Source organism: Protopterus annectens, chromosome 13.part0, assembly GCF_019279795.1.
Source record: "Protopterus annectens isolate FY-2018-M chromosome 13.part0, PAN1.0, whole genome shotgun sequence".
In the NCBI taxonomy this organism is placed as follows: domain Eukaryota; kingdom Metazoa; phylum Chordata; order Ceratodontiformes; family Protopteridae; genus Protopterus; species Protopterus annectens.
The window spans coordinates 799314928-799338470 of record NC_056747.1 but is presented as its reverse complement, the minus strand read 5'-3'; the positions used below and the strand labels follow the sequence as shown (position 1 = coordinate 799338470).

Sequence of the window (23543 nt, the reverse complement as noted above, 5' to 3'; positions counted from 1 at the left end):
ATGGAAGTTTGCCCAATCTCATCGAAAACATGAGCACAAGCAGACAAAAATTGGTGAAGCTGAAACTAGGACACGTGCTTATCTGATGAACTTCTTTGGTAAAAGAAAGCAGAATCATTTTCAAACCATCTTGCAGACCCAATAATGACTGCACAGGTCTTCAAACCACATAGAATAGGCTATAACAGCTATTAGCCACATAACATGAAAGCACTATCGACCCTTCGGTTTGAATTTGTGTCTTCTTTAAGCTCAGTGATTTACCATTGATCCGGACAGCACAAAACACTTAATTTCTTGTCAATAAATCTATCGCATCAATCTTTTCACCAAATTACTGATTCACCATCTACATAAAAAGCATACTGTTGCAGGTCTGTTTAACTTGCTTTTTGGAGTGATCCTTCTTTGTAACTGTGTGAGGCTTACTTTTATTTACAACATCTTTGAAAATGGTTCCATTTGTTTACACGTATGACATTGCTGACCAAATGCCATGCATTTTTCTCTTCTGGACTCAAGGTTAGCACCACAACTGACAGTTAACGCTTGATTTGGATTTTTCTGATTCACTCATGCTGTACTGAGCAACAACTGTTTTGCTCTAGGTACCCTTGGTTTTGCACTGAGCATGCTCCTTTAACTGAACTGTTCTTGGAATGTGCTAGAAGACTAAGGGTTTTACCTGGAAGTTCCGCAGGGGCTGCCACTGCCACATGTGTAGGCCTGCTTTTGCCTGTCACATGTTGCATGCTGTCTATATGAGCTCTGGGCCAAATGAAACCATTCTCATTACTAGTAAGCATATTTGTGTGCCTTTCTGTAACTTCATGAATCTGACAAATCTCAATCAATTGCTTTACTCAGCATTAAACCACTGTCATGAAGCAAAAATCTCACAGCAGCACTATTAATACCATACATGAGTCTATCCTTTAACACATCCTTTAAATCACCAAACCTACACCTGTTAACTTTGTTTCTCAGGTTAGTAATATAAGCTGCCAAAGTTTCCCCTTGCTTTTGATCTCACGTGTAAAACAAATGCCTCTCAAGTGTAACATTAGTTTGAGGGTTACATATTTCTCTGAATTTGCATTTTAAACAAACACTCTGGTCTTCCCATGATTTAGCCTGCACAACACAATGAGTTCCTCCTTCACCTTCATACACTACTGGTGTATACACAAATGAACGCTCCCTTTCAAAGGCTTCTGACCCTGCTAAGTTCAGCAAAATGAATGTCCTGGTACATGCATCTTTATCAGAATAAACTGCTTATATAAATATATCGTATTCGTGCTCAAATATTTTCCAACTTTTCACAATGTTCTGATCAAACATAAGTGGTTGTGGCTTGCAAAATCCATCTGCCACACTGACATATCTCAGTGAAAACTCTTGCAAATACACACACTTGTACATACACATAAACATGTGCTTGAAATTCATGCCAGTACTTGCAACATAACGAGTCTTTGTGTAACTGAATTTCACAAAAAAAGTTTCCTGGGCACTGTAACACTTTGAAATCTCTTTACTGTAAAGCCACTTGCTTTGAAATTATTTTACTATACTATCAGTTTATCTTGTAAAGACAAAAATGCTAAAGTCATTTATCATAATTTTACTGCACGAGCCTTTCTCTTGTAATCACTTTATGCCAAAGCCATTTATCAACATTTTACTTCCAAAGTAGTCTATCCCCATTTTAAGAAACATTCTGAACGGCACAGTGCGAATTAACTCAGTAACAGAAGCTGAGGGCAAGAAACCGTTTCCATGCAATGGCACTTTGCAAAGAAACCGTTTCCAAGCAATGGCACTTTGCAAAGAAACCGTTTCCAAGCAATGGCACTTTGCAAAGAAACCGTTTCCAAGTAATGGCAATTTTCGAATGTACTGGGCAGAAGCAGCTCAGAGTGAGAAACACCTTAAAATAACTGCACTTTGCGAATAAACAGTACACAGCACACTGGAAATCTCCCAAAATGGCTGCACTTTGCCAAACAACTCTGTACATTTCAAGAGACAGTCTGTAATGGCAGCACTCTGAACAGACACACTTAGGCACAAGAAACTTTTTAAATGGCTTCACTTGACTGCACTTCACAAAACAGTTGTACTTTGCACACAACAAACTCTTTGGAATTAATGCATAGCAATAAGCATATACTATAAGCAATTTTACACACTTTGAGATACTTTGAACAACTCCAGTTATGCTACTCAAGGCTTCAATCAATGAGAAATTGGAATTTGTACCAGACAATAATTTGTCCAAAAAACATGCAGTCTCCTTTGCTTAATTTATACTCAATGTGCCCTTTTCTGCCGCATTATAGTCATTTTGCTAACTGAATCTCTTAATGTGCCCTTTTATGCCCTTTTGTTATATTTGTTTTGCTGATTTAATACATATTTTCATGCCCATATTTTCTTGTGTTCGTTTTAACTTTAAACATGCTTGTTTTACAACTCTGAGGAAATTTTGAACCCTTTATGTACTTTTCTAATATTCATTTTAAACAGATCACTGTTTCAAACATTTTGCCTGACTAATGAGCTCTTTTCTACTTCTCGTTTGCTTAATAAACGTTTATGTACTAATCGTTTGCTTAAGTATATGTTTCATGCCCTTGTAATGCTCCATTTAACCTCTTTCAATAAATAAATCATTCATGTGTGTTCTCTTTACCTTTGACTTGTCTCTGCCCCCCCCCCTTTTTTTTGCTCTGCCTTTTTTTTTTTATATATAGTTTGCCTTCGCCATCACCCCTGCACCTTGTGGCTCTAAAGAATAGTCTGCCATCCCAGTTCTGACACCATGTCGCTCACCAGGCCAGGATAAAACAAGTGAGCATCATGTTCTTGTTCAAGCAACTTTGCGTACATAAATGAGGTTAATTAACTAACTTATAAACAGATTAGCTATCTTGCACATGGATGTTAACATGCTGGCTGCACCTACGAAATGGCACTGAAGCCAACACTTGCTTGGTATTTATATGCACACACAGACCTTGGAAATGCTTCTTAAAGGTACAACACACCTGTTATTCGATATACAGTTCCTAAGATATGAATTAGTAAAAGTCTGGTAAAAAAATATAATTTTGGGATTGTGTGGATTACAGTATATTATAGTACTTGCGGAAAGACTAAGAATGCACTATTATCACAGTAAAGAAAATGTCTTACTGGTAACATTGCTATTTTTACTGTCTTGATAGCTTTTATTGTACACAAAATGCTTAAATTTCTTTATTTTATGCTTTTAAAGTTTATTTTTCAGAAAATGCTCTGAAATGCAAGATGTATAGGCTGCTAGAGGTGTGACATTTCACACCACATAGGTGTTAATGAGTTAACTATGGCAATGCAAGCTGCAATGCTTTACTGTAGCTTCCTCTCCTTAACTCTGCTTTGAGAAATATGGCTTGTGTAGAACTAGAACTGTTCACTGGAACTCTAAAAACATGCATTTTAGATTAAAGCGATGTGCATGGCCTTTACTTGAGTGACTTCATCTTGAAATTTCTAAAGTTTGCTCCATCAGTAAGGGGGTTGGAGCCACAATAACCCCCAAACTCCAGATATTTTTTTTAAAACACCTTTGCTCCCTTTCCCAATAAACAAAGCCTCTCTTTCCCTTGCCTCTTTAGATCAATGCATTCTGAAATGACAAAGCCCTGCAGCCTTTTTGTTCCTCTCAGGGCAAAGTCAGAGTCTCAGAAAGTGTTACTGATATCTAAGTGAGGGCATATATTTTACTGTACATGCCCAGTAAGCAGCCCCCAGGGCTCAGTGTACAATGGGCATCTGAAAGAGCATCACTCGCTTTCACAAGCAATGTAAAACCTTGTGTTGTCTTCTCTGGTCTCCACTGTGGATTCTAACATGGGACTAAATTCCTTTTCATAAGTTACACGGTTATAACTGGTCTGAATTATGAATATTATGACTTATAGTGTTGCATCAGAAGTATCTTGTCAAACTGCAATACCCTTATCCCACACACACCCGACATGTGTGTGACCATGAAGTTAGTACATACAATTGCCACAAAAGGAAGTATTAAAAAAAAAAAAAAAAAAAAAACACATTCGTGCAAGCCAGTTGGGCAAATAAACAGTCATAAAAAAATGAAGCTGCACTCCGTAGTCCAAGTGACAATTCAACATCACTTAAATCCATATTGAGACATTACATAGTTTTGTGGAACATTCACATGGTCAACTGCCAAATGGTACAATGTTTTAGAGCAGGTTTGTTGCATCAATTAAGTTTGCATAAAGAAAAGGACACGTTTTGTTTCCATGCAGGACCCATGTTAAAGCTCATTCCGGTCAATGTAGAGAGAGTTATTCTGGTTTTGCCCCCTAGAGGATCAATATTAAATCCTGTTTCAATGTTTAGACATAATTGGCATTATTCTTATGGTACTGAATATTTACTAGCCAACAATGTGATAGTTCTAATATAAATAATTATATTGTCCATTAAACTGATTTGCCTTCTGTTGGTCAACTGACATGAGTATCGACATCCTGAAGGTAAACCACTGTCAAAAACTGAAACATCTACTTCCTAGTACACATGCACAGAAGTTGCTTCTCACAGCACATACAAATATTAATGTAAAAAGAAAGAATCCTCCATGGGGGGCTGAATCCCCCCCCCCCCATCTCCTAATTATATATACTAACTCAGAGATCACAATTCCAGGGGAAAGGGAATACCCTCCTACCTGGGGATTGTCCATTTCCCACACCGGACTATTATAGTCAACCAGATGCAGTTGACTGAACAGATGTCAACCCAACAGAACTAATTACATATTATATTATATATAGAAATACAGCATGGCTACATGCAAATCTCAACTCCACAAACTCTACTGTTCACAGCTAAAACAGTTGACACTGATATACAAGTCTGTTAAGGGATGAAACACAAAATGACCTTCAGAAACATGTCAATTATTTTTTACTTTGCCAAGGAAATGCACTTGAATGATGTTGTGCTTCACCTGATCACATCATCACAGATACGAAAAACAAAAAAAAAAAAAGTTTTTGAACAAATGTATAGCACAGCACCATTTGAAAAAACAATTCATTAGTCACTTTACCAAGTATTTTAACAACCTAGTGTTTTGATGCCAAGAAACTGGATTAACACTAAATGTGGTCTTCAAAACTATAAGCTCGACTCCTTTCCACATTTAGTCATCCTCCCAGAGAGTTGAAGGCAAACAGCTTAGTTCAAAGTGAGTTCCATAACTAACATGGGGTGAAACCTAGGATTACTATTAAGAGAAACCTGATCCATACAAAACACAAAGTAAGGGCTCCTAAATGAGGTAAACAGACTCCTTTACTAGCTGCAATGCTGAACAGAAACAAGGTCTTTCACCAAGGGTGTGAATTTTAGTTCAGCTGGCTTAAAAGGAGAAGTAAGCATTCCCATCTTAACATTGAAAATTAGTGCTATTTACCATGAATTAGTTTAACAAATGGCATGTTGTGAAGTCTGATGAGCTAAGGTACAACTTCTGACCAAGCTGAGAATGATAAATGAAGAATGAACCTACCAAGATTAGAAGATAAAGCATCAAATCAAGCAGTTCTAGAGAAACCAGCAAAAGGACAAAGTATCTCTTATCCACACAAAAGCATTTCTGCCAAACTTTAAGCAGAACAAATGGAAACTTTCCTTAACCATCAAAAGCAGCAGCCAGCCATTATCCACAATACCTGAAAGGAGAAAGTAAAAGCCCTCTAAATGTTACACCACTGCAATCCTGGGACAAGTCCCAGACAAAAATGAGAGATGTTGCATCAACCTGCATTCACAAATTAGACTGTCTTGATATCTAGCAGCCAAACACCCCATCTTCTGTGCCAGAGCAAGCAGAGACCTAATAAAGCTGTGGTAGTTTATCCTGACACTGAAATACTGAAGTGGGTTGTGATTGCTCATTTGCCTTCTCGAACTGTGACCAAAGCCAAAATGTATACATTCAGAAGGCAATGAATCACAAAAAGTGCATAAAACTTGGTTACTACTACTGGTCCTTACATAATTACTGTTATATGTGGAAAGTACAGTTGTGTACACTTACCATAAATGTAGATGTTCAAGTGCATTCACTGTTGCAGTCATTACATTTGGGTAATCTGCTGACAGGTTGCCCTCAGTCGGCCTGAATTCCAAAGTCTTGGATCCTGCGTCAGTTACTGCCTTCTCTTCCATGACGTCAGGTCGTCAAGGGTATAAAACATGCAGCTGACACCATTTTCTTTAGTTTTTCTTGCCCCCGATGTCAGGTGCCCCCAAAAAGGTAGCAATATTGTGTGTGTGTGTGTGTGTGTGTGTATATATATATATATATATATATATATATATATATATATATATATATATATATATATATTTATTATATACACACACCCACAAAATTTCCTGAGCGAAAGCGCTTGTTCTATTTGTTGTGACGGTTCGTGACATTAAAGGAATTGTTTTATTACAACTGGCTGCTGATTCTGTCCCCAGGCTGTGGCTTTTGATTACTTGGTCTGTTGGCTTATCTTGGTTTTGGTCAAAATAATACTCTCCATAATCTCATACTTGTTAAAAACTGACATCATTTTATCTTTTTATTCATACCACTGGTCACCATCTCTGTGGCTGTTGAGAAACTGCAATTGTTTGTCTCCTCCCATTTTCTTCCATTCTTCCTTTCCTTGCTATAGCTACATAACTTCTTGTAACAAAAAAAAAAAAAAAAAAACTCTTGTTAGACAGATAAACCGGCTACTTCACCAGCCAAGAACACCCTCACTATTTTAAAACCCAATACCCGGACCAGTGAAGGTGGGCCAATACGATCTGCCCTGGATGCAGAGTAGGATGGGATAATCCCCGACTGAGTCTTGAGAAATGCCCTCATCCCAACCTCCCAATTAGCTTCAGATTACAACTGGATGAGGGAGACCAACATACTGCAGCTGAAACAAAGTACCAGTAAACAGCCCTTCAGTCTTCTAGGAATATTTGCATCAGACAGTGGTAGGGAATTTTCTGGTTTCCTTTTCTTTGATTCTCTATTTCTCACTATCCCCTTCTTTTTTCCTGTTTTATTTGATGGAGCTATTCGAGTCTCAGGAGGCAATAGGTCTTTCACTACTAATTTAGTTCTTCTGAGTGATGGGGGGTCTGAGCCCAAACCCTTTACAAAATGGGCAAATCAGTACCCAAATGCTCATGTCCCAAGCACAGCACACACAAAAACATGGCTCTTTGAAGGAATTTTATGTCCACATTTCTTTTAAAAACTCATTTATATTTATCAAGCTCTACCAACTGACAACAAAGTGGAGACAGAATATGCTGGGTAACAGGCTTATGCACCACAAAGAGTCAAGAAAAACAAATTTGAAGACAACGAAAAATAACTTGCAATACAATTTTGAAAATATCAAACAAAGTATGCTAAAAACTACCCCCTCCCAAAAAATAAAATCACGTCAGAGCACTTAGCCGATGCAGAAAGGATCTACCATTTCCAATGGCAGTAAACAAGATCTGAAGCAAGGCATTAGGGGACTGGATACATTAAAGTTGTTCAAGCTTGAGAGCACTGAAAATTGTAGTATTGGATCCAGTAAGCGGCTCCATACTCAATAGTTGGATCAGACAGACAAATTAAATGGGATCGTTCTGCTATATTTAGCAATAGTCCTGCAGTGACTACTAAAAGTAATGATACAAAACATCATTATGTTTTTATCATATCAGCTGGTGTGGAGGGGACTCTGCTTGATGGGTCAAGGATTAGCTTCACGTCCAGCAAAATAAATTTTGCACTTTTTAATCAAATTCCCCATTTCTGGAGGTGTACGCCATAACGTCACTAAGTAAATAAGCAGTCCTAGCCTCAAGCCCATTACCTCATCGCTAAATACTAACTAGCAGGATTCCCACAAAATCGGAGGAACAATGAATTTATAACGCCCACAATGCTAATAAGTAATACAAAGCTTACACTTATTCAACTTACAAAAAAAACTCATTCTGAATGGAGAAGCCTGACCTAGTGTAAGGTTGGCAAAGTCTTTTCATAAACTTTTACCATATTAACTTCTATTACTGGTTAGAATCTAAACTCAGCCCATCCAAAAACGTTTAAAAGAAGGCAGGTAGTCAAACTCAAAAAAGTATAAATCCTGAGGTGTGGAGGCACTGAAGGTTGTCCAACCCCTGGAGTGACAGTCAGTCAAAACACCACCACTTTGGGAAGCTGAGCACCAATCACAATATTGCCTGGGTCGCTCAAGTCTGGAATGGAAACAGACAGCTGTAGTAGCGTGGCCTTAGTTAACAGCATTTTCCAGACAATAAGCTGACTGACAGCAAAAAGAAAACTGTTGGCAAGCCACTAGAAAGGCTATGCCCACTACCTATGATCTCCTGTCTTCCAGACGTAAAGGAGGTAAACTGGCAAACTCCTGCTTATACTGCATAAAGACTGAGCTGACATCTATACAATTTTGGACAGGAACGCTTTTCCACGTTTCCACCTAAGCAAAGAAAAATGAGATGAAGTAGTTCATGAATAATTCATAGCTATTGTTTTATGAGGAAACATTCTGGTCCAAAAGGGTCATCCTATTCTTGTGAAAGGCCAAACTATTTCCCTCACAAGGGCCTGCAACTCTGTCATCCTACTAACAGAGGTCATCAGGAAAAGCAGACTACAAAAGATTAATTTTAACTGCAGAACAGATTCTATTACTGGACTGAGTCTAAAGCAGTCAACCTTAAAGCAGATGGTTCAAACACTAGACAGACAAACCAGTTATCCATGCTTGTGTCCCAAGATGGGGATAAGAACGGAAGGTGAAAATGCAGTACTTCAAGGAGCTGTTTTAACAGCCAGTGCTGTGCCACAATCCTGTTCACCACAAAGTCCAGATGAACAGAAACAAATAAATAGGTAGGTAGGTTCATACCATCTGCCCTAGGAGCATTCTTATAAGCCTTAGCCAGAGTGCATTTGGCTTGGCTTCAAATTTTTTTAAAATTTTTGCTATGCTTTTTTCAGGTTAGTATACTGTACCTCTGTCTAACAGTGACACAGAAGTGATACCCGGGGTAAACCTACGATCTCCCATCCACTCATCAAGAATCCTCTTGGAGAGTCAATGAGGGACTCTGCCTAACCTGCACTGGGATTTTATTCCAGAGTGAAGGGAGCCTCTGGGTTATGAATCTGTCCCTCCAGCATGTCCTATTTATTTCAGTGCTGAGGTTAAAGTCTCTTGAGCGGGTAGCTCGATGGGATTTGGATTTTTTGAGGTGCAGCATGTCCATTAATTCCGGGTTGGACATGGCTTTATACGTCAGGCACAGATCGCCTCTGAGCAGGCGGTATATGCCACTGAGTAGAGCTGGAGTTTCTTTAACTGGGCAGCATATGGCATCTGTTTGAGCCCTTTGATCCCTTTGATCCTCTTGGTGGGGTACTTTTGGGGTCTTTCCAGTTGCTGCAGTTTGTCTGGTAAGGTACATCCCGAAAGGGGGATTGTACTCAATTATGGGCCTGATGAGGGATGAGTAAAGAGGCACGATGACCTCCCCTGATCTAGATGTGAATCCCTTCATGATTAGGTGGGCTATATAAAATGTTTTTCTAACCACTTTGGCCACATGGTTTTCAAATGAGAGATTGCTATCAACTTGGGTCCCCAGGTCCCTAATTACTTCTTTTGTACTTAATGGATTACCACCTATGTGGTAATTTGTGGGCACTTTGTTTTTGCCAAAGGGGATGACTATACACTTTTTGGCGTTTAGCTTGAGGCCAGGCTCTGGCACCAGTTGTCTGTTTCTATGAGGCCCTTTTGTAGGATGCTTGTGTAGGCTGGAGAGTCTATTATGGCGCCTAGTTTGCAGTCATCTGCAAACTTGGTCAGCCACAGTCCTTCCGTGTTGGCCTGTACCTCCGAGAAATATATACCGAACAAGAGGTCCCAGGACTGAGCCTTGTGGGACGCCACTTGTAACTGGCTTGGAGTCTGACATGGCTCCAGCAATTCTAAACATCTAAATGATGCACAGGCCCTAACAGAGGAGTGAATACAACAGATAGCAGGAATTCACCATAATGCCCTGCAGACTGACCAACCAAGAAACACTGTGGCAGCGCTCCATCCAACTGGACAAGTTCTTCCACTTACAACACTAAATTTGAACTGATGGAAGATTTCCTAGCAATATCCATCACTTCTGAATCAGCCTGAAGAACACAGACCATGTGTGGTGAAGCCAAATGCCCACCCCAGCTATGGGTGATCAAGAAGGGTTTGGTATCGTGGACAAAAATGGATTAGATCTAGTGTTTCTACAGAAAAAGCTGATCAGCAGAGAAGCAAGCAGTAATCTTCCTTGAAGTGGGACCTCAAAAGACAAGTGGTAAAACAGCATTTTCCAAAATGGAAGAGAGTCATCACTAGAATGCCTGTTTTCCAGACAACCTGATCTGGATACAGTTGTTGGTTGTGCAACTCAAAAAACAGAACTGCAGTAGCATCTCAAGGAAGCGGAGTGCATTTTTGCATCCTTGAGATTCAAGATGTGAAATGGTGAGAGAAAGACACCTATATTGTCTATGGCCCAGGTAACTATTCTCTCCGCCTGGTCAAACAATACAAGAAGGACTGCTCATCTGACTGAATTAGGCAAGCCTTGGATGCTGTCGCTCCTCCACAACTATTACACAAAGACTGCCCATAGCTCTTCTTGTTGATGGGAAGCCTCCATTGAACCAGGACAGAAACGAGATGTGCTCTTCACTTTGTTAATGAAGCATCCACCATCAGTTTTTGCAGCAGGTTCAGTGGTGGGCATGCAAAACCCATCTGAAGGAAAGTATACAACACATCCATCATTCTTGGGCCTAGCAACAAGAGTATGACATCAGGAGAAGACAGAGTGCAAGGCAGCTCTTCTGCCACTCCTACCTAGCATATTACACTGCAATGTTTGCATATTCAGAGGTGTAAAAGGCACCGCAATGATCATGGTGGCCAAATATAGAAAGCTACAATAAGGTCAGTGCCCAGACCTTATAGTACACCCTGACTCAGGATGCCATGCTATGTCAAAAAAGGAGGATTTTCTCCCTTTATAGGCACTCTTATGGGGTGCCAGCATTGGAACATCCACACCAGGGATGTTACCAGGAGTTTGGTCATCCAGAGGAACACATGGAGATCTTTCAACTAGAAGGTTGTGGCAAACTAAAAAAAAATACTGGTAAACACTCAAGGTGATGAAAAGTGCCAGAAGGATATTTGGAACTGAAAATGCTGTCTACTCACAGCAAACTAGAGAAATGTCTCCTGTGTAGACCCCAAAACCACAATTTGTCAAAAAATGTTTAGTATCAACATCCAAGTATCTTGTAGTAGCACAGGCATGACCTACTGGAGTACTACCATTCTTAATCGGACATTCAGAAATCAAAAGGGAGATGTAACCGGATAGAAAGCTTCCACTCCCCTCAAAACTGGGCAAAGGTAAACCATCCCCCATCGGAAGCCTTTAGAGCATAGTATGATCCTGTCCTAAATGTCCTGTTTTTAGTATGTAAATAGACACATGCAGCAACTTTGCAACAGGATATGCAAAAAGCAAGCCAGTCACACCAGATACTTAGCATATTTCCAGTTTATTCACAACGCTTTCGTCTTACTTAATTTCAGACTTCATCAGAATAAAATTATACAAAAACAGTATATACCCATTTCTCCACCCCTTAATTCACCACCAGTTCCAGCCATCTATTTAAAATACAAGAAATGTAACACAGCTTAAAAAATGTATATAATAATCTCCTACAAAATCACAATGTCTTAATTATTGTGCAGAATGTCAAAAACTCAAAAAATATGCTGCCATTAATTTTAAGTAAGAACTTAATGATACACTTATCATTAAGACCAGGCTTTTCAGAGTTGAGCTTTATTTACCATTTTTAACTCTTTGAATTCAAGGAATTTGTCACTTGGCCAATCCCTCTGTCCTAAATCTACATGATCAATGGCACAAATTTTAAAGGCATGTGTTGGGTTCTTAATGTGTCTATATAGGGCATTATTTTCATTATGATGTTTAATTTCATAAACGTGTTCATAAATCCTATCCCTAAATGCTCTCTTCGTTTTACCCACATAATGAGTACCACATGCCTGACATACTGCAACATACACCACTCCTTTGAATAACAAATATTTGAGGGTTTTTTTAATACCAAAATTCACAATTTTAATCCTATCTTGGTGAATGATATATTGACATTGTGCACATCTCCCACATTTAAAACATCCATCAGCCCTTCCAGCACCATTACTCTCCAACATGCCCTTAAATGAAGCCTGCTTTTTGTACATAATGACCGTTTTTTCTGCTAACAAGGATAATAACTCAAAGTCAGTTCTAAATATTCTCCTTTATTTAACAATGTCACAAGTATCATAGTAATCAATACTATAGGGTAACACCAGGGCTCTACCATAACTCTCACTGTTCCCTTGCCTAGCTGCTTGCAAAGTAATAATACTGTTGTCCAACAACACATTGTAAATCCCTTCTTTCCTTTTCCTCTGCACTTTACACATTATGTTAACCAACATCTCCTTAGGGTAAACCCTCCTAGTTAGCATTACTTCCAAAACCTCTCATTCCTGAAGAAAGTCCTCCACTACAGAGACCATTCTGGCTAATTTTACAAATTGGCCTTTAACCAAGGCTCTATTTTGATGCGTAGGGTGCCAACTGTTGTAGTACAGTAAGGAATTACAATAAGTCTGCTTCCTATAAAGGTGTGATGTGAAGACCTTATTATAATCCTTTTTAATGGTGACATCTAGGTAACGAAGTAAATCTCTATCCATACACATAGTAAATCTCAAAAAATGTGTAGTTTCGTTAATGTATTGGGAAAATTTATTCAATCTGTTCTCACTATCTTTCCAAAATAGCTCCACATAATCTAAAAATCGACCATAAAGCACCAAACAATCTTTAAAAGGTGAATTAAAGACAAAGATATTCCCACTCGGCTAGCACTATATTAGCGAAGACGGGGGGCACAACATGCAACCATGGTTACCTCGTCTCTGCTTAAATAGATGTCCCTCAAAACTCAAAGTTGTTCTCTAACACAAGTTCTATGCAAGCCCTTAGGGTTGAAACAGTATATAGGTCCATGCTTGTATTTCTAACTAAATGTTCACAAAACCAGTCAATCCTTTCTTCGTGTGGTATGACGAAGAACAAGTCACAAATGCCCTATAGTTACCATTAATAAATTTTCATCATACATTTCTTGTCTTACCTTCCCTAGAAAGTCCAAAATATCTCTCAGCAAGGTCGCCCTATTTTCTAACACGTTTAACTTTTAAAGCCCAAATATTTAGCTATACCAAGTGTTTTTGATGCTTTTGCATCCACTATTGGGCGTAGAGGGAGGTTGGTGATGGATTTATGAATTTCTGGGATCCCAAAAATCGTTGGGATCCATGGCTGTGGCATCTCCAAAAATTTGTGTTCCTCTACAGTTATCTGCCCATTTAACAATAACTCAACAAGTGTTAAGTCCACATTTCTATAAGCAATATTCACAAGACACTTCTATATAGGTTTCATTGTATAAAAGTTCAAACATCCTACTAATATAATTCATCAATATCCATTATCACCAGCCCCCCACCCATGTCTAGTTTCATGATTATGTCCTTATTAGCTAATATTTCTTCAAATAACTTTACCTCACTAGGTGTTACATTCCCTATTTTATTATGATCCAGTCCAAACCTAAGGTCACGAATTTCCTTAACACACAGTGTTTCAAATAAACTGATCATAGATGTTTGGGGGGAAAGTACTAGGTCTTTTTAATTGCATCAATGGTCCCCTAGTATTGTCTCCATTTTGAAAATGTATTGCCAGATTCAACTTCCTACTGAAAGCTTTCAATTGTAGGACTGTTTCCACTGTACTGGCCCTTTTTGCTGGAACCAAATTCATTCCCTTCTCGAACAAGTTAGCCCACTCAGTACTAATACACATGACTTAAGTTGTAAGTATTAAAATCTTCACCTGTATTTTTTATAATGTTAACATCATTGCCCTCTCTGATCTCTTCATCATAATCAGGAACCATCTGTAGTACTGGATATTCTGCCCACCTCCCTCTCTGCTCTTCCTGTGCCACATACGGTGTGGCCCCAGTTCCCTTGACTCCCATTTTGTTGATTCAATAATCGTTGGGATCTCCTTAAAAGGAGGAGTCCCTAAATGGTCAGCCTCTTCTTGGTCATTTTCCAGTTGTCATTATCATTCCCAATATTAGTAGCAAGCCTATCTTGTCCTACCCTATACTGCCCTCTTGGGGGATTAGGATATACCATTCCATTTTTATATTTTAACTTATCCCTCATTAATTTCTTGTCCTTTATTCTTGACGTCATTCAAACTTTTTTCAACATCACAGAAAACGGTGTTAAACTCCTTACTTTTTTGTTCAAATAAATAATTTATGATGCTGTCATTCAATTTAATTTCACCATCTAACATTTGCAATTGTCTATTATTATCAGCAATTAGAACATTCAATAAGTCACAACCTTGCCTGTTAAACAATTCAATAAGCTCACGGTATAGTTCTGAGTCTTTAGACAGTCCTGTGGGGTACTTCCACATTCGTAACCCCTTAGGAATTTGTTTGCGTCTCACTCGCCCAAATAACCATTTTCAAGTTGAATTTTCTTATATTTAAAAATGAAGTCCTTTAAACGATTAATTTGCGACTCTAAAGTTCCATTGTCCTTTTGTTGAAGAAAACTCCCATTAGACCATTTTGTATCCCCTCTGAGCCATTGCTCAACTGAGAACATCGGATTCCCGTTGTTAGATGTATTAGCAACTTCCTGCAGCTCAGAAGGTGCAGCCCAGGTTGTTGAACTTAAAGGAATAGTCCCACAGTTTTCAAAACTGCCATGATTACAGTTCCTCTGAGCAGGAGTGATGAATGACTGCTCTTGGCTCATAGATCCACCAATATTGTCCCTCATTACTCATTTCAACATGTATTCTCTCGACCTTCTGCCACAGCCACCGATAATGTAGCCATAGAATCCATCATCCGTTTAATGTCAGCACCCGAGGTGCTCGCCAGCTGCTCCTCACCCTCCATGGTAGACAAACCAGTAAAAAGACACACACAGCAACTATGCAACAGGATATGCAAAAAGCAAGCCGGTCACACCAGATACTTAGAGTGTTTCCAGTTTATTCACAACGCTTTTGCCTTAATTTCAGACTTCATCAGAATAAAATCATTATACAAAAACACACAAAATATACCCATTTCTCCACCCCTTAATTCACCACTAGTTCCACCAATCTATTTAAAATACAAGAAATTTAACAGCTTAAAAAAATAATATAATACAATATACTACAAAATCACAAAAAGTTTTAATTATTGTGCATGTTGTCATAAAACCTCAAAAAATATGCTGCTCTCAATTTTAAATAAGAACTTAATGATACCCTATCATTAAGACCAGGAGATGTTTGTTAACAATAATGTGTGAAGTGCAAAGGAAAAGGAATGAAAGGATTTATAATGTGTTATTGGATAACAGTATCACCTTGCAAGCAGCTGGGCGGTAGATTGCTGGCATTACCCTACAGTTTTGATTACTATGACATTTGTGACATTGTTAAAAAAAATACTGGAGAATATTTAGAACTGACTGAGTTACTATCCTTGTTAGCAGAAAAAAATGGCCATTGTGTACAAAAGGAGGCTTCATTTAAGGGCATGTTGGAGAGTAATGGTGCTGGAAGATGTTTTAAACATGGGAGAAGTGCACAATGTCAATATATCATTCACCAAGATAGGATTAAAATTGTGAAGTCTGGTATTAAAAAACCCCTCAAAAAATATTTCCGTTATTCAAAAGCAGTGGTGTATGTTGCAGTATGTCCGGCATGTGATAGTCATTATGTGGGTAAAATGAAGACAGCATTTAGGGCTAGGATTTATAAACAAGTTTATGAAATTAAAAATAATGAAAAGAATGCCCTATATAGACACATTAAAGAGAACCCAACACATGCCTTTAAATTTTGTGCCATAGATCATGTAAATTTAGGACCGAGGGGTGGGCCAAGTGATGAATTCCTTGAATTCAAAGAGTTAAAATGGCAAATACAGCTTAACTCTGATGAAAAGTCTGATCTTAATGATAGGGTATCATTAAGTTATTATTTAAAACTGAGAGCAGCATATTTTTTATGAGTTTTTATAACATTATGCACAATAATTAAAACTTTTGTGATTTTGCAGTAGATTATTATATATTTTTTTAAGTTGTGTTAAATTTCTTGTATTTTTAATAGATGGGTGGAACTGGTGGTGAATTAAGAAAGGGGTGTGGAGAAATGGGTATATACTGTGTGTGTTTTTGTATAATGATTTTATTCTGATGAAGTCTGAAATCAAGACGAAAGCGTTGTGAATAAACTGGAAATATGCCAAGTATCTGGTGTGACCGGCTTGCTTTTTGCATCTCATTTTTTAGTATGGTTACTTAGGTTCTCTTTCAGAAAGCTGTGCTAACAGCTTTAAAACAGGTCTGTAAGCATGTGCAGAATCCACTGGTTTTTGGTGATGGCTCACCAACCTAGGAGAAGATGGGAAACTCATTCATTCAGATGAGTAATACCAGAATATACAACAGTGCTGAAGCTGGAACAAGCAGAATCAACATCTTGGATGACTTCACCGGCAAATGAGAACACAAAGCTGAGGAATAATCCCAACAGCTTCTTCTATTTTGGAAAAGGAGTCTTCCGCTTCTGGTACTGGAGAACCCGGATTTTCATAACAGTCCCCCCCCCCCCCGGGTACTGGGGGATCTGGGATGATTATAACAGTTCCTAAGTGGTTAAATGCCTACTTCAAGAGGTCCCTCATCAAGTCTTGAGAGACTCTACCAAAGAGATATCCATAACAGCTTCAGATCCCTCTATGACAGCAAAGCCTCTGTGACCGTGCCATCATGGGAAATATTCTTCAGCGTGCTGTCGTAGCCACAGTGTCAGCAATAATACTGTACAGAATAGCAAGCTCAAATCTATAGACTTAACTCCTCCACCTTGGACTCAGAGGTTTGAAGTTTTTTCCAGAGCTATGTCTGCTAGTAACAACTGGAACTTAGAGGTAAAGATCCAAAGTCAAACAAGACTGTACATTTTCCTTGCCAAATCTTTCCAATGCTTTTGCCTACATCTGTTGGTAAAATGGGATTATAACCTCAGGAAATTAATGTAGATCACACAGAAATCATTTCAAAGATGCCAGGTGGCAGACTCAGTTAAGCCTGTGCCTTAGGAGTCTACATTCCAGGATTTGGAGGAGCAGAGTCTAGGTACTTCCAGTCTATAAACAATGGAATTTCTGAACTGGCTCCGCACAATGGATAACCAAGAAGCTTCTCCACCTTCCTCTCAAGATGCACATTAAAGCACTTTGGGGAGGGGGTGAGAAACTGATTAAAAATACTCTAAAGACTACCTCAACAGCCTTAGGGCTCCTCCAAAAGAAGGAAGGATCAGATGGAAGTTAAGGGAAGTTCAGTGTATAGAACTTGCAGACATACATCTCAGTTACCTCCAGCAGAAGCTACTGAGCAATGTTATGCCAAATGCCAAGAAACCCACCCAACTGTACCCACATTGTATAGACAAGCTTGATCTGCATCCACTATGCTGAATTAAGCTCTCAATCAATGGGAGACTGAAGAACTTAGTTCACCTGTAGGACTAGAATGAGTTTGATATCAGAGAATAAGATTCACAGAGACAGATCACATGCAGGTGTCACTCTAAGGGGAGGTAGCAGTACCAAATAATTAATTTTGTTATAGATAAACAGTTGGTAAGAACATAAAAGAAAAGCTTTGTGGGCCCTTCCCTCAGTTTAATTTAGTTGTGCATCACTGTCCTCACAGTTTCAATGTTCTTTCCAGTCTAATGCAAGGGGATGCATAAACAGCATATGCATGCCCTCATGCTACCTCATACTGTTACAGGTGCTAATTGACATAAGGCTTTTACCTAGTAAAAGTCATGTAACAGGGCAGTCAAATGCAACCATAATGTACAAAGAAAGGAGAACTATCTGCACCTTTATTCAGCTAACCCAGCACCATCATGTGACAAAAATAGTCAATGAACTTTGGCTGCTGGCAGGAAACAAAGTAAATACTTTTGGACATGTTAATTACCATATTATATAAATAAATCTAATTTACAACAGTAATTAAATGGAAACAGTTAACATGCCAAATAGCAAATGCTGAATATATGATAAAAACTACAATGGGCTTACCTTTCAGTGCAATGACTTTGCTGGCAGGATTCATAATTGCACTGTCAGCAGAAATTGGTCGACGGATGGGATTAGTAGGATCATTCAGGTCAATGATGACTACTTGGGCTTGCTCACCAACCTTTTCTCGTATACAAATAAATTTATCTGACTCCATAGTTAATGTGCTGAAGCCAATATTGGCCGGATTAATACCCTGGTTTTGGAGCTGCAGGGGGAAAAAACACAAAGCGAGAAAGTGAGCCAAAGAAGAATGCAAAACCTCCATCAAATGAAAAAAAAAACACAGTAAGTGCTGGCAGGCATGGGTGAGTTACACTAACGACAGGTAAAATTCCTCTGGGTTGACAGGCTAAGCAGCAATTGCCTAGAACCTAAGAAAACTCAAATGTAAAAAAACTGAACAATGATAGCATTTTTATATTTTAAGTTTATTTTTTTTAAACATTTAAGCTGCTTAATCAACATTACAGAATGCCATAAATTCAGTACTGTGACTGTTAAACAACTCTGAAGTAATTCACAGCACAGAAGGTACAAGAAACTACAGTTGTGTACACTTACCATAAATGTAGATGTTAGAGTGTATTCACTGTTGCAGTCATTACATTTGGGTTATCTGCTTGCAGTAGCCCCTCAGTCGGCCTGATTAAGAAAGTCTTGGGTTCTGCGTCAGTTACTGTCCCTTCTTCCATGACTTCAGGTCTTCGGGGGGTATAAAACATGCAGCCGACACCATTACATCAGGTTTTCTTGCCTCAGATGTCAAATGTCCCCCTAATGGGAAGCAATCAAATCTATAAAAACAAGGATATACCTCCAACAAAAAAGCAAATACAGGAAAAAGCTTTTAGTGCATAGTAAGTGAGAGTACAGGTATAGCCAAAAGAAGAAAGGGGGCTGGAGGGAGGGTAACCAGGACTGCAACAGTGACTACACTAACATCTACATTTATGGTAAGTGTACACAACTGTACTATGTTGTTCCTGTTTCACTATTGCAGTCATTACATTTGGGTAGATTCCTAAAGCTAAGGTTGGGAAGAGGAATTTAAATATAATTAGGACCAGCTATAAGGTCCTGCAATACTGCAGTGGCAAAACCAGCTCTGGATTTAGAGAAAATTGGCAAATGATAATGCTTGGTGAAAGTATGTACAGACCTCCAGGTAGCAGCTTCTAAGATGTCCCTAGTATGGACGTCCCTAAGAAAGGCTGTAGAGATAGATGCAGCCCTGGTTGAATGGGGTCTGATGCCCTGTGGGATAGCTTTTCCATGGTGCTAATAGCAGAAATGAATGCAGTTGCCTATCCATTTTGAAATGGTTTGCTTTGAAATAGCTTTCCCCTCTGTCCCTGCAGCAAATGCCACCATCAGTTGTTCAGATTTCCTTTGAGGTTTAGTCCTGTCCAAGTTCATAGGTTCATACTAGGCTATCTGCCCTAGGGCATTTATAAGCCTAGCCAGAATGTGTTTGGCTTTCACCACCCATTTTAAATTTATTTTGCTATGCCCTTTTTTGAGGTTAGTATACTGTGCCTCTGTCTAACAGTGACACAGAAGTGATACCCGGGGTAAACCTACGATCTCTCATTAACTCATCAAGATTCCTCTTGAAGAGAGGAAATGAGGGACTCTGCCTAACCTGGACTGGGATTTTATTCCAGAGTGAAGGGAGCCTCTGGGTTATGAATCTGTCCCTCCAGCATGTCCTATTTATTTCAGTGCTGAGGTTCAAGTCTCTCGAGCGTGTAGCTCGATGGGATTTGGATTTTCTGAGGTGCAGCATGTCCATTAATTCAGGGTTGGACATGGCTTTATACGTCAGGCACAGATCGCCTCTGAGCAGGCGGTATTCCACTGAGTAGAGCTGGAGTTTCTTTAACCGGGCAGCATATGGCATCTGTTTGAGCCCTTTGATCCTCTTGGTGAGGTACTTTTGGGGTCTTTCCAGTTGCTGCAGGTGTCTGGTAAGGTACATCCCAAAAGGGGCATTGTACTCTATGGGCCTGATGAGGGATGAGTAAAGAGGCACGATGACGTCCCCTGATCTAAATGTGAATCCCTTCATGATTAGGTGGGCTATATAAAATGTTTTTCTAACCACTTTGGCCACGTGGTTGTCAAATGAGAGATTGCTATCAACTTGGGTCCCCAGGCCCCTAATTACTTCTTCTGTACTTAATGGATTACCACCTATGTGGTAATTTGTGGGCACTTTGTTTTTGCCAAAGGGGATGACTATACACTTTTTGGCATTTGGCTTGAGGCCATGGCTCTGGCACCAGTTGTCTGTTTCTATGAGGCCCTTTTGGAGGATGCTTGTGTCGGCTGGAGAGTCGATTATGGCGCCCATTTTGCAGTCATCTGCGAACTTGGTCAGCCACCGTCCTTCCGTGTTGGCCTGTACCTCCGAGAAATATACCGAACAAGAGAGGTCCCAGGACTGAGCCTTGTGGGACACCACTTGTAACTGGTTTGGAGTCTGACATGGCTCCAGCAATTCTAACCATTTGGGTTCTGTCCTTGAGCCAGTTTGCAATCCATCTAGTGACATAGGGGTTTATATTTAAGCTGGTGAGCTTATCTATAATGCCCGAGTGGGGTATTGTATCGAAGGCTTTTGCGAGGTCCAGGTAGGCTGTGTGGACCACCTTCCCCTCGTCAATGGCCTTGGTGACTGTTTCAAAGAAATCAACCAGGTTTAAGAGGCAGGATCTGCCCTTACAGCCGAACTGGGTAGGATCCAGTGTTTGTAGGTCCCCAATATCTTTATTTATGAGGTCAATGATGATCCTTTCCATAGCTTTGCAGACCAAGCTAGTCAGGCTTATGGGCGATAGTTTCCAGGATCCATTGAGGCACCACCTTTATGGAGAGGGACCACTGTTGCTGTATGCCACTCTTTGGGCACATATCCTATAGTACGGCTGAGATTAAACAGTAGTTTTATGTTTGGGTTTAGCTCTTCTTGGAGTTCATGTAGGCCGCAGCCCCGGGACACCGCCTGGTCCCATTGATGCCGTGTTTTTTGCTTTGGAGAGGGCGGCTCTTACCTGAGCATCTGAGATGTCAGGGGGGCAGCACTCTGCTGAGATAGATATTTGCCCTTTTGGTGGGGCGTGGGGAGTTTGCGCTGAACCTGTCAGCTAGGATGTTGGCAATGTCTGTGGGTTCGGTGTATTTTTTGTCATTTTGGACTAATTCTGAGCATATCTGGGAATTCCCACCCAGGTTCCTAACATAACTAAAGAAAGCCTTGTGATTATCCTTAGTGCCCTGTGCAATTTTTCTCTCGAAGCTGGACTTAGACAATTTTGTGTGCCCGTAGTTTTTTGCTAATACTGATCAGTGATGCCTTCCCTTTTTGGGATTTTGCTCTATCATTTAGTAGCTTCCTCCTTCTATTGTATAGTTTGTTTATGGCTGGGGTCCACCAGACAGGACGTCTGCCTTTGGAGGATTGGGTCTTGGTTTTATTTGGGATCGCATGATCCATGCATTCCTGAAGGTGTTCATAGAATGCGTTTATAAAGGATTCTGCTGTCTGGGCCGTATTTTCCACAGGCCCGGGGGCTTTGAAGGATTCCACCTCAGTTTTGAGGAGTGTGAAATTTGCTTTAGAGAAGTTGGTGCAATTAAAGTAGAATCTAAGCTGCCTGTGCACATTTAAAGAGTGCAGTATTCGTTCCCCTTTGTTCTGTGGGTTAGGAAAGAAGGAAGGAAAAAGAATGGACTGATTAAGAGCCACACTGGATGCCACCTTGGGCATGAAGGAGGGATTTGTTCTGAGGGACACCCTGTCTACATGAAATATGATGAACGGCTCCCACTGCCATAAGGGCCTGTAATTCAGATACCCTTCTTGCAGACGTGATTGCTAAAAGGAAAGCTGTTTTCCAGGAAAGAAATTTTAAATCTGCAGTAGCAGCTGGCTCGAAAGGAGGAAGAGTGAGTTTCTCAAAGACAAAGTTAAGATCCCAGGCTAGAGTTGGACCTCTCCTGGGTGGCCTTAATTTTTTTGCCCCTCTGAGGAACTGTTTGAGCAGTGGGTGAGAGAAGAGGGGAGGTTCGGTGCTACAATGAGCTGAAATGGCTGAGGCATGAATTTTGATAGAGGAAAAAGACAAGCCCTTATGAAGCATCTCAGTCAAGTATTGTAGAATCTGTGGTAAATTGGGCACTGCTATGTTCCTTCCTTGAGACTGGTTCCAGGCACAGAATCTTTTCCATTTTGCAGCATAATATTTTCTAGTACTAGGCCTCCTTGCCTCTAAAATGATATCCATCACTGATTTACTGAGGGATGGTAAAGGACAGATTAGGTAATTAGCCAGGCTGCTAAGATTCAGGGTTTGCAGCTAAGGGTGCAGAATCTAGTTCTCCTGCTGAGACCACAGGGAAGGAGTCTGAGGCAGGTGCCATGGAGCAAAGCGTGACACGCTGCGCAAGACAGGATACCAGTGTTGACGAGGCCAGTCTGGTGCAATTAAAATCGTCCTTGGCTTGTCCTGCTTGATCTTTAGTAGTAGCTTGGAGAGCAGAGGCAGAGGAGGAAAGGCATAAACTGATAGGATTTTCCAGCTGAAGGATAGAGCATCCACTTTCCAAGATAGCTTGTGGGGAATCCTTGTGCAAAATTTTCCAGTTGATGGTTCTGGGTGGAGGCAAACGGGTCTATATCTGGCCACCCCCATTTGCTTGTCAACACGTTGAAAATCTTTGGTTCTAGTTTCCATTTGTGTGGGTCCATGAGGTTTCTGCTTACTCCGTCTGCCAGTGTATTTAGTTTTCCTGGCAGGAATTGAGCTTGTAGATTCACTTGGTAGCTCAAGGCTGTGTTCCACAATGCCATGGCTAGTCTGCAGAGGAGGTACGAATGAGTAACAACTGCTTGTTTATGTACCACACCACATGACAGTGGTGGTGTTGTCAGTCTTTTCCATTAGTTGTCCTGGAAGAATGTGGTCCTTTGAAGGCTGTCAGAGCATTCTGTACAGCAAACATTTCCTTTTGATTTATGTGCAGGTGCATTTGATTTGGGTTCCATTTGCCCCGAATGCACTTCCCT

General features: G+C 40.0%; 1 protein-coding gene across 1 annotated transcript in view; it reads right to left on the bottom strand.

Moving 5' to 3' along the window:
• CLTC (clathrin heavy chain) overlaps positions 1 to 23543 on the bottom strand; it is a 2794584-nt gene that overhangs the window by 2603405 nt on the left and 167636 nt on the right. The window contains exons 2-3 of the mRNA XM_044054892.1: positions 18473 to 18680; positions 14637 to 14639 (exon numbers count right to left, since the gene is read on the bottom strand). Coding sequence (XP_043910827.1) covers positions 14637 to 14639; positions 18473 to 18680 — 211 coding nt within the window. The remainder of the gene's footprint in view (positions 1 to 14636; positions 14640 to 18472; positions 18681 to 23543) is intronic.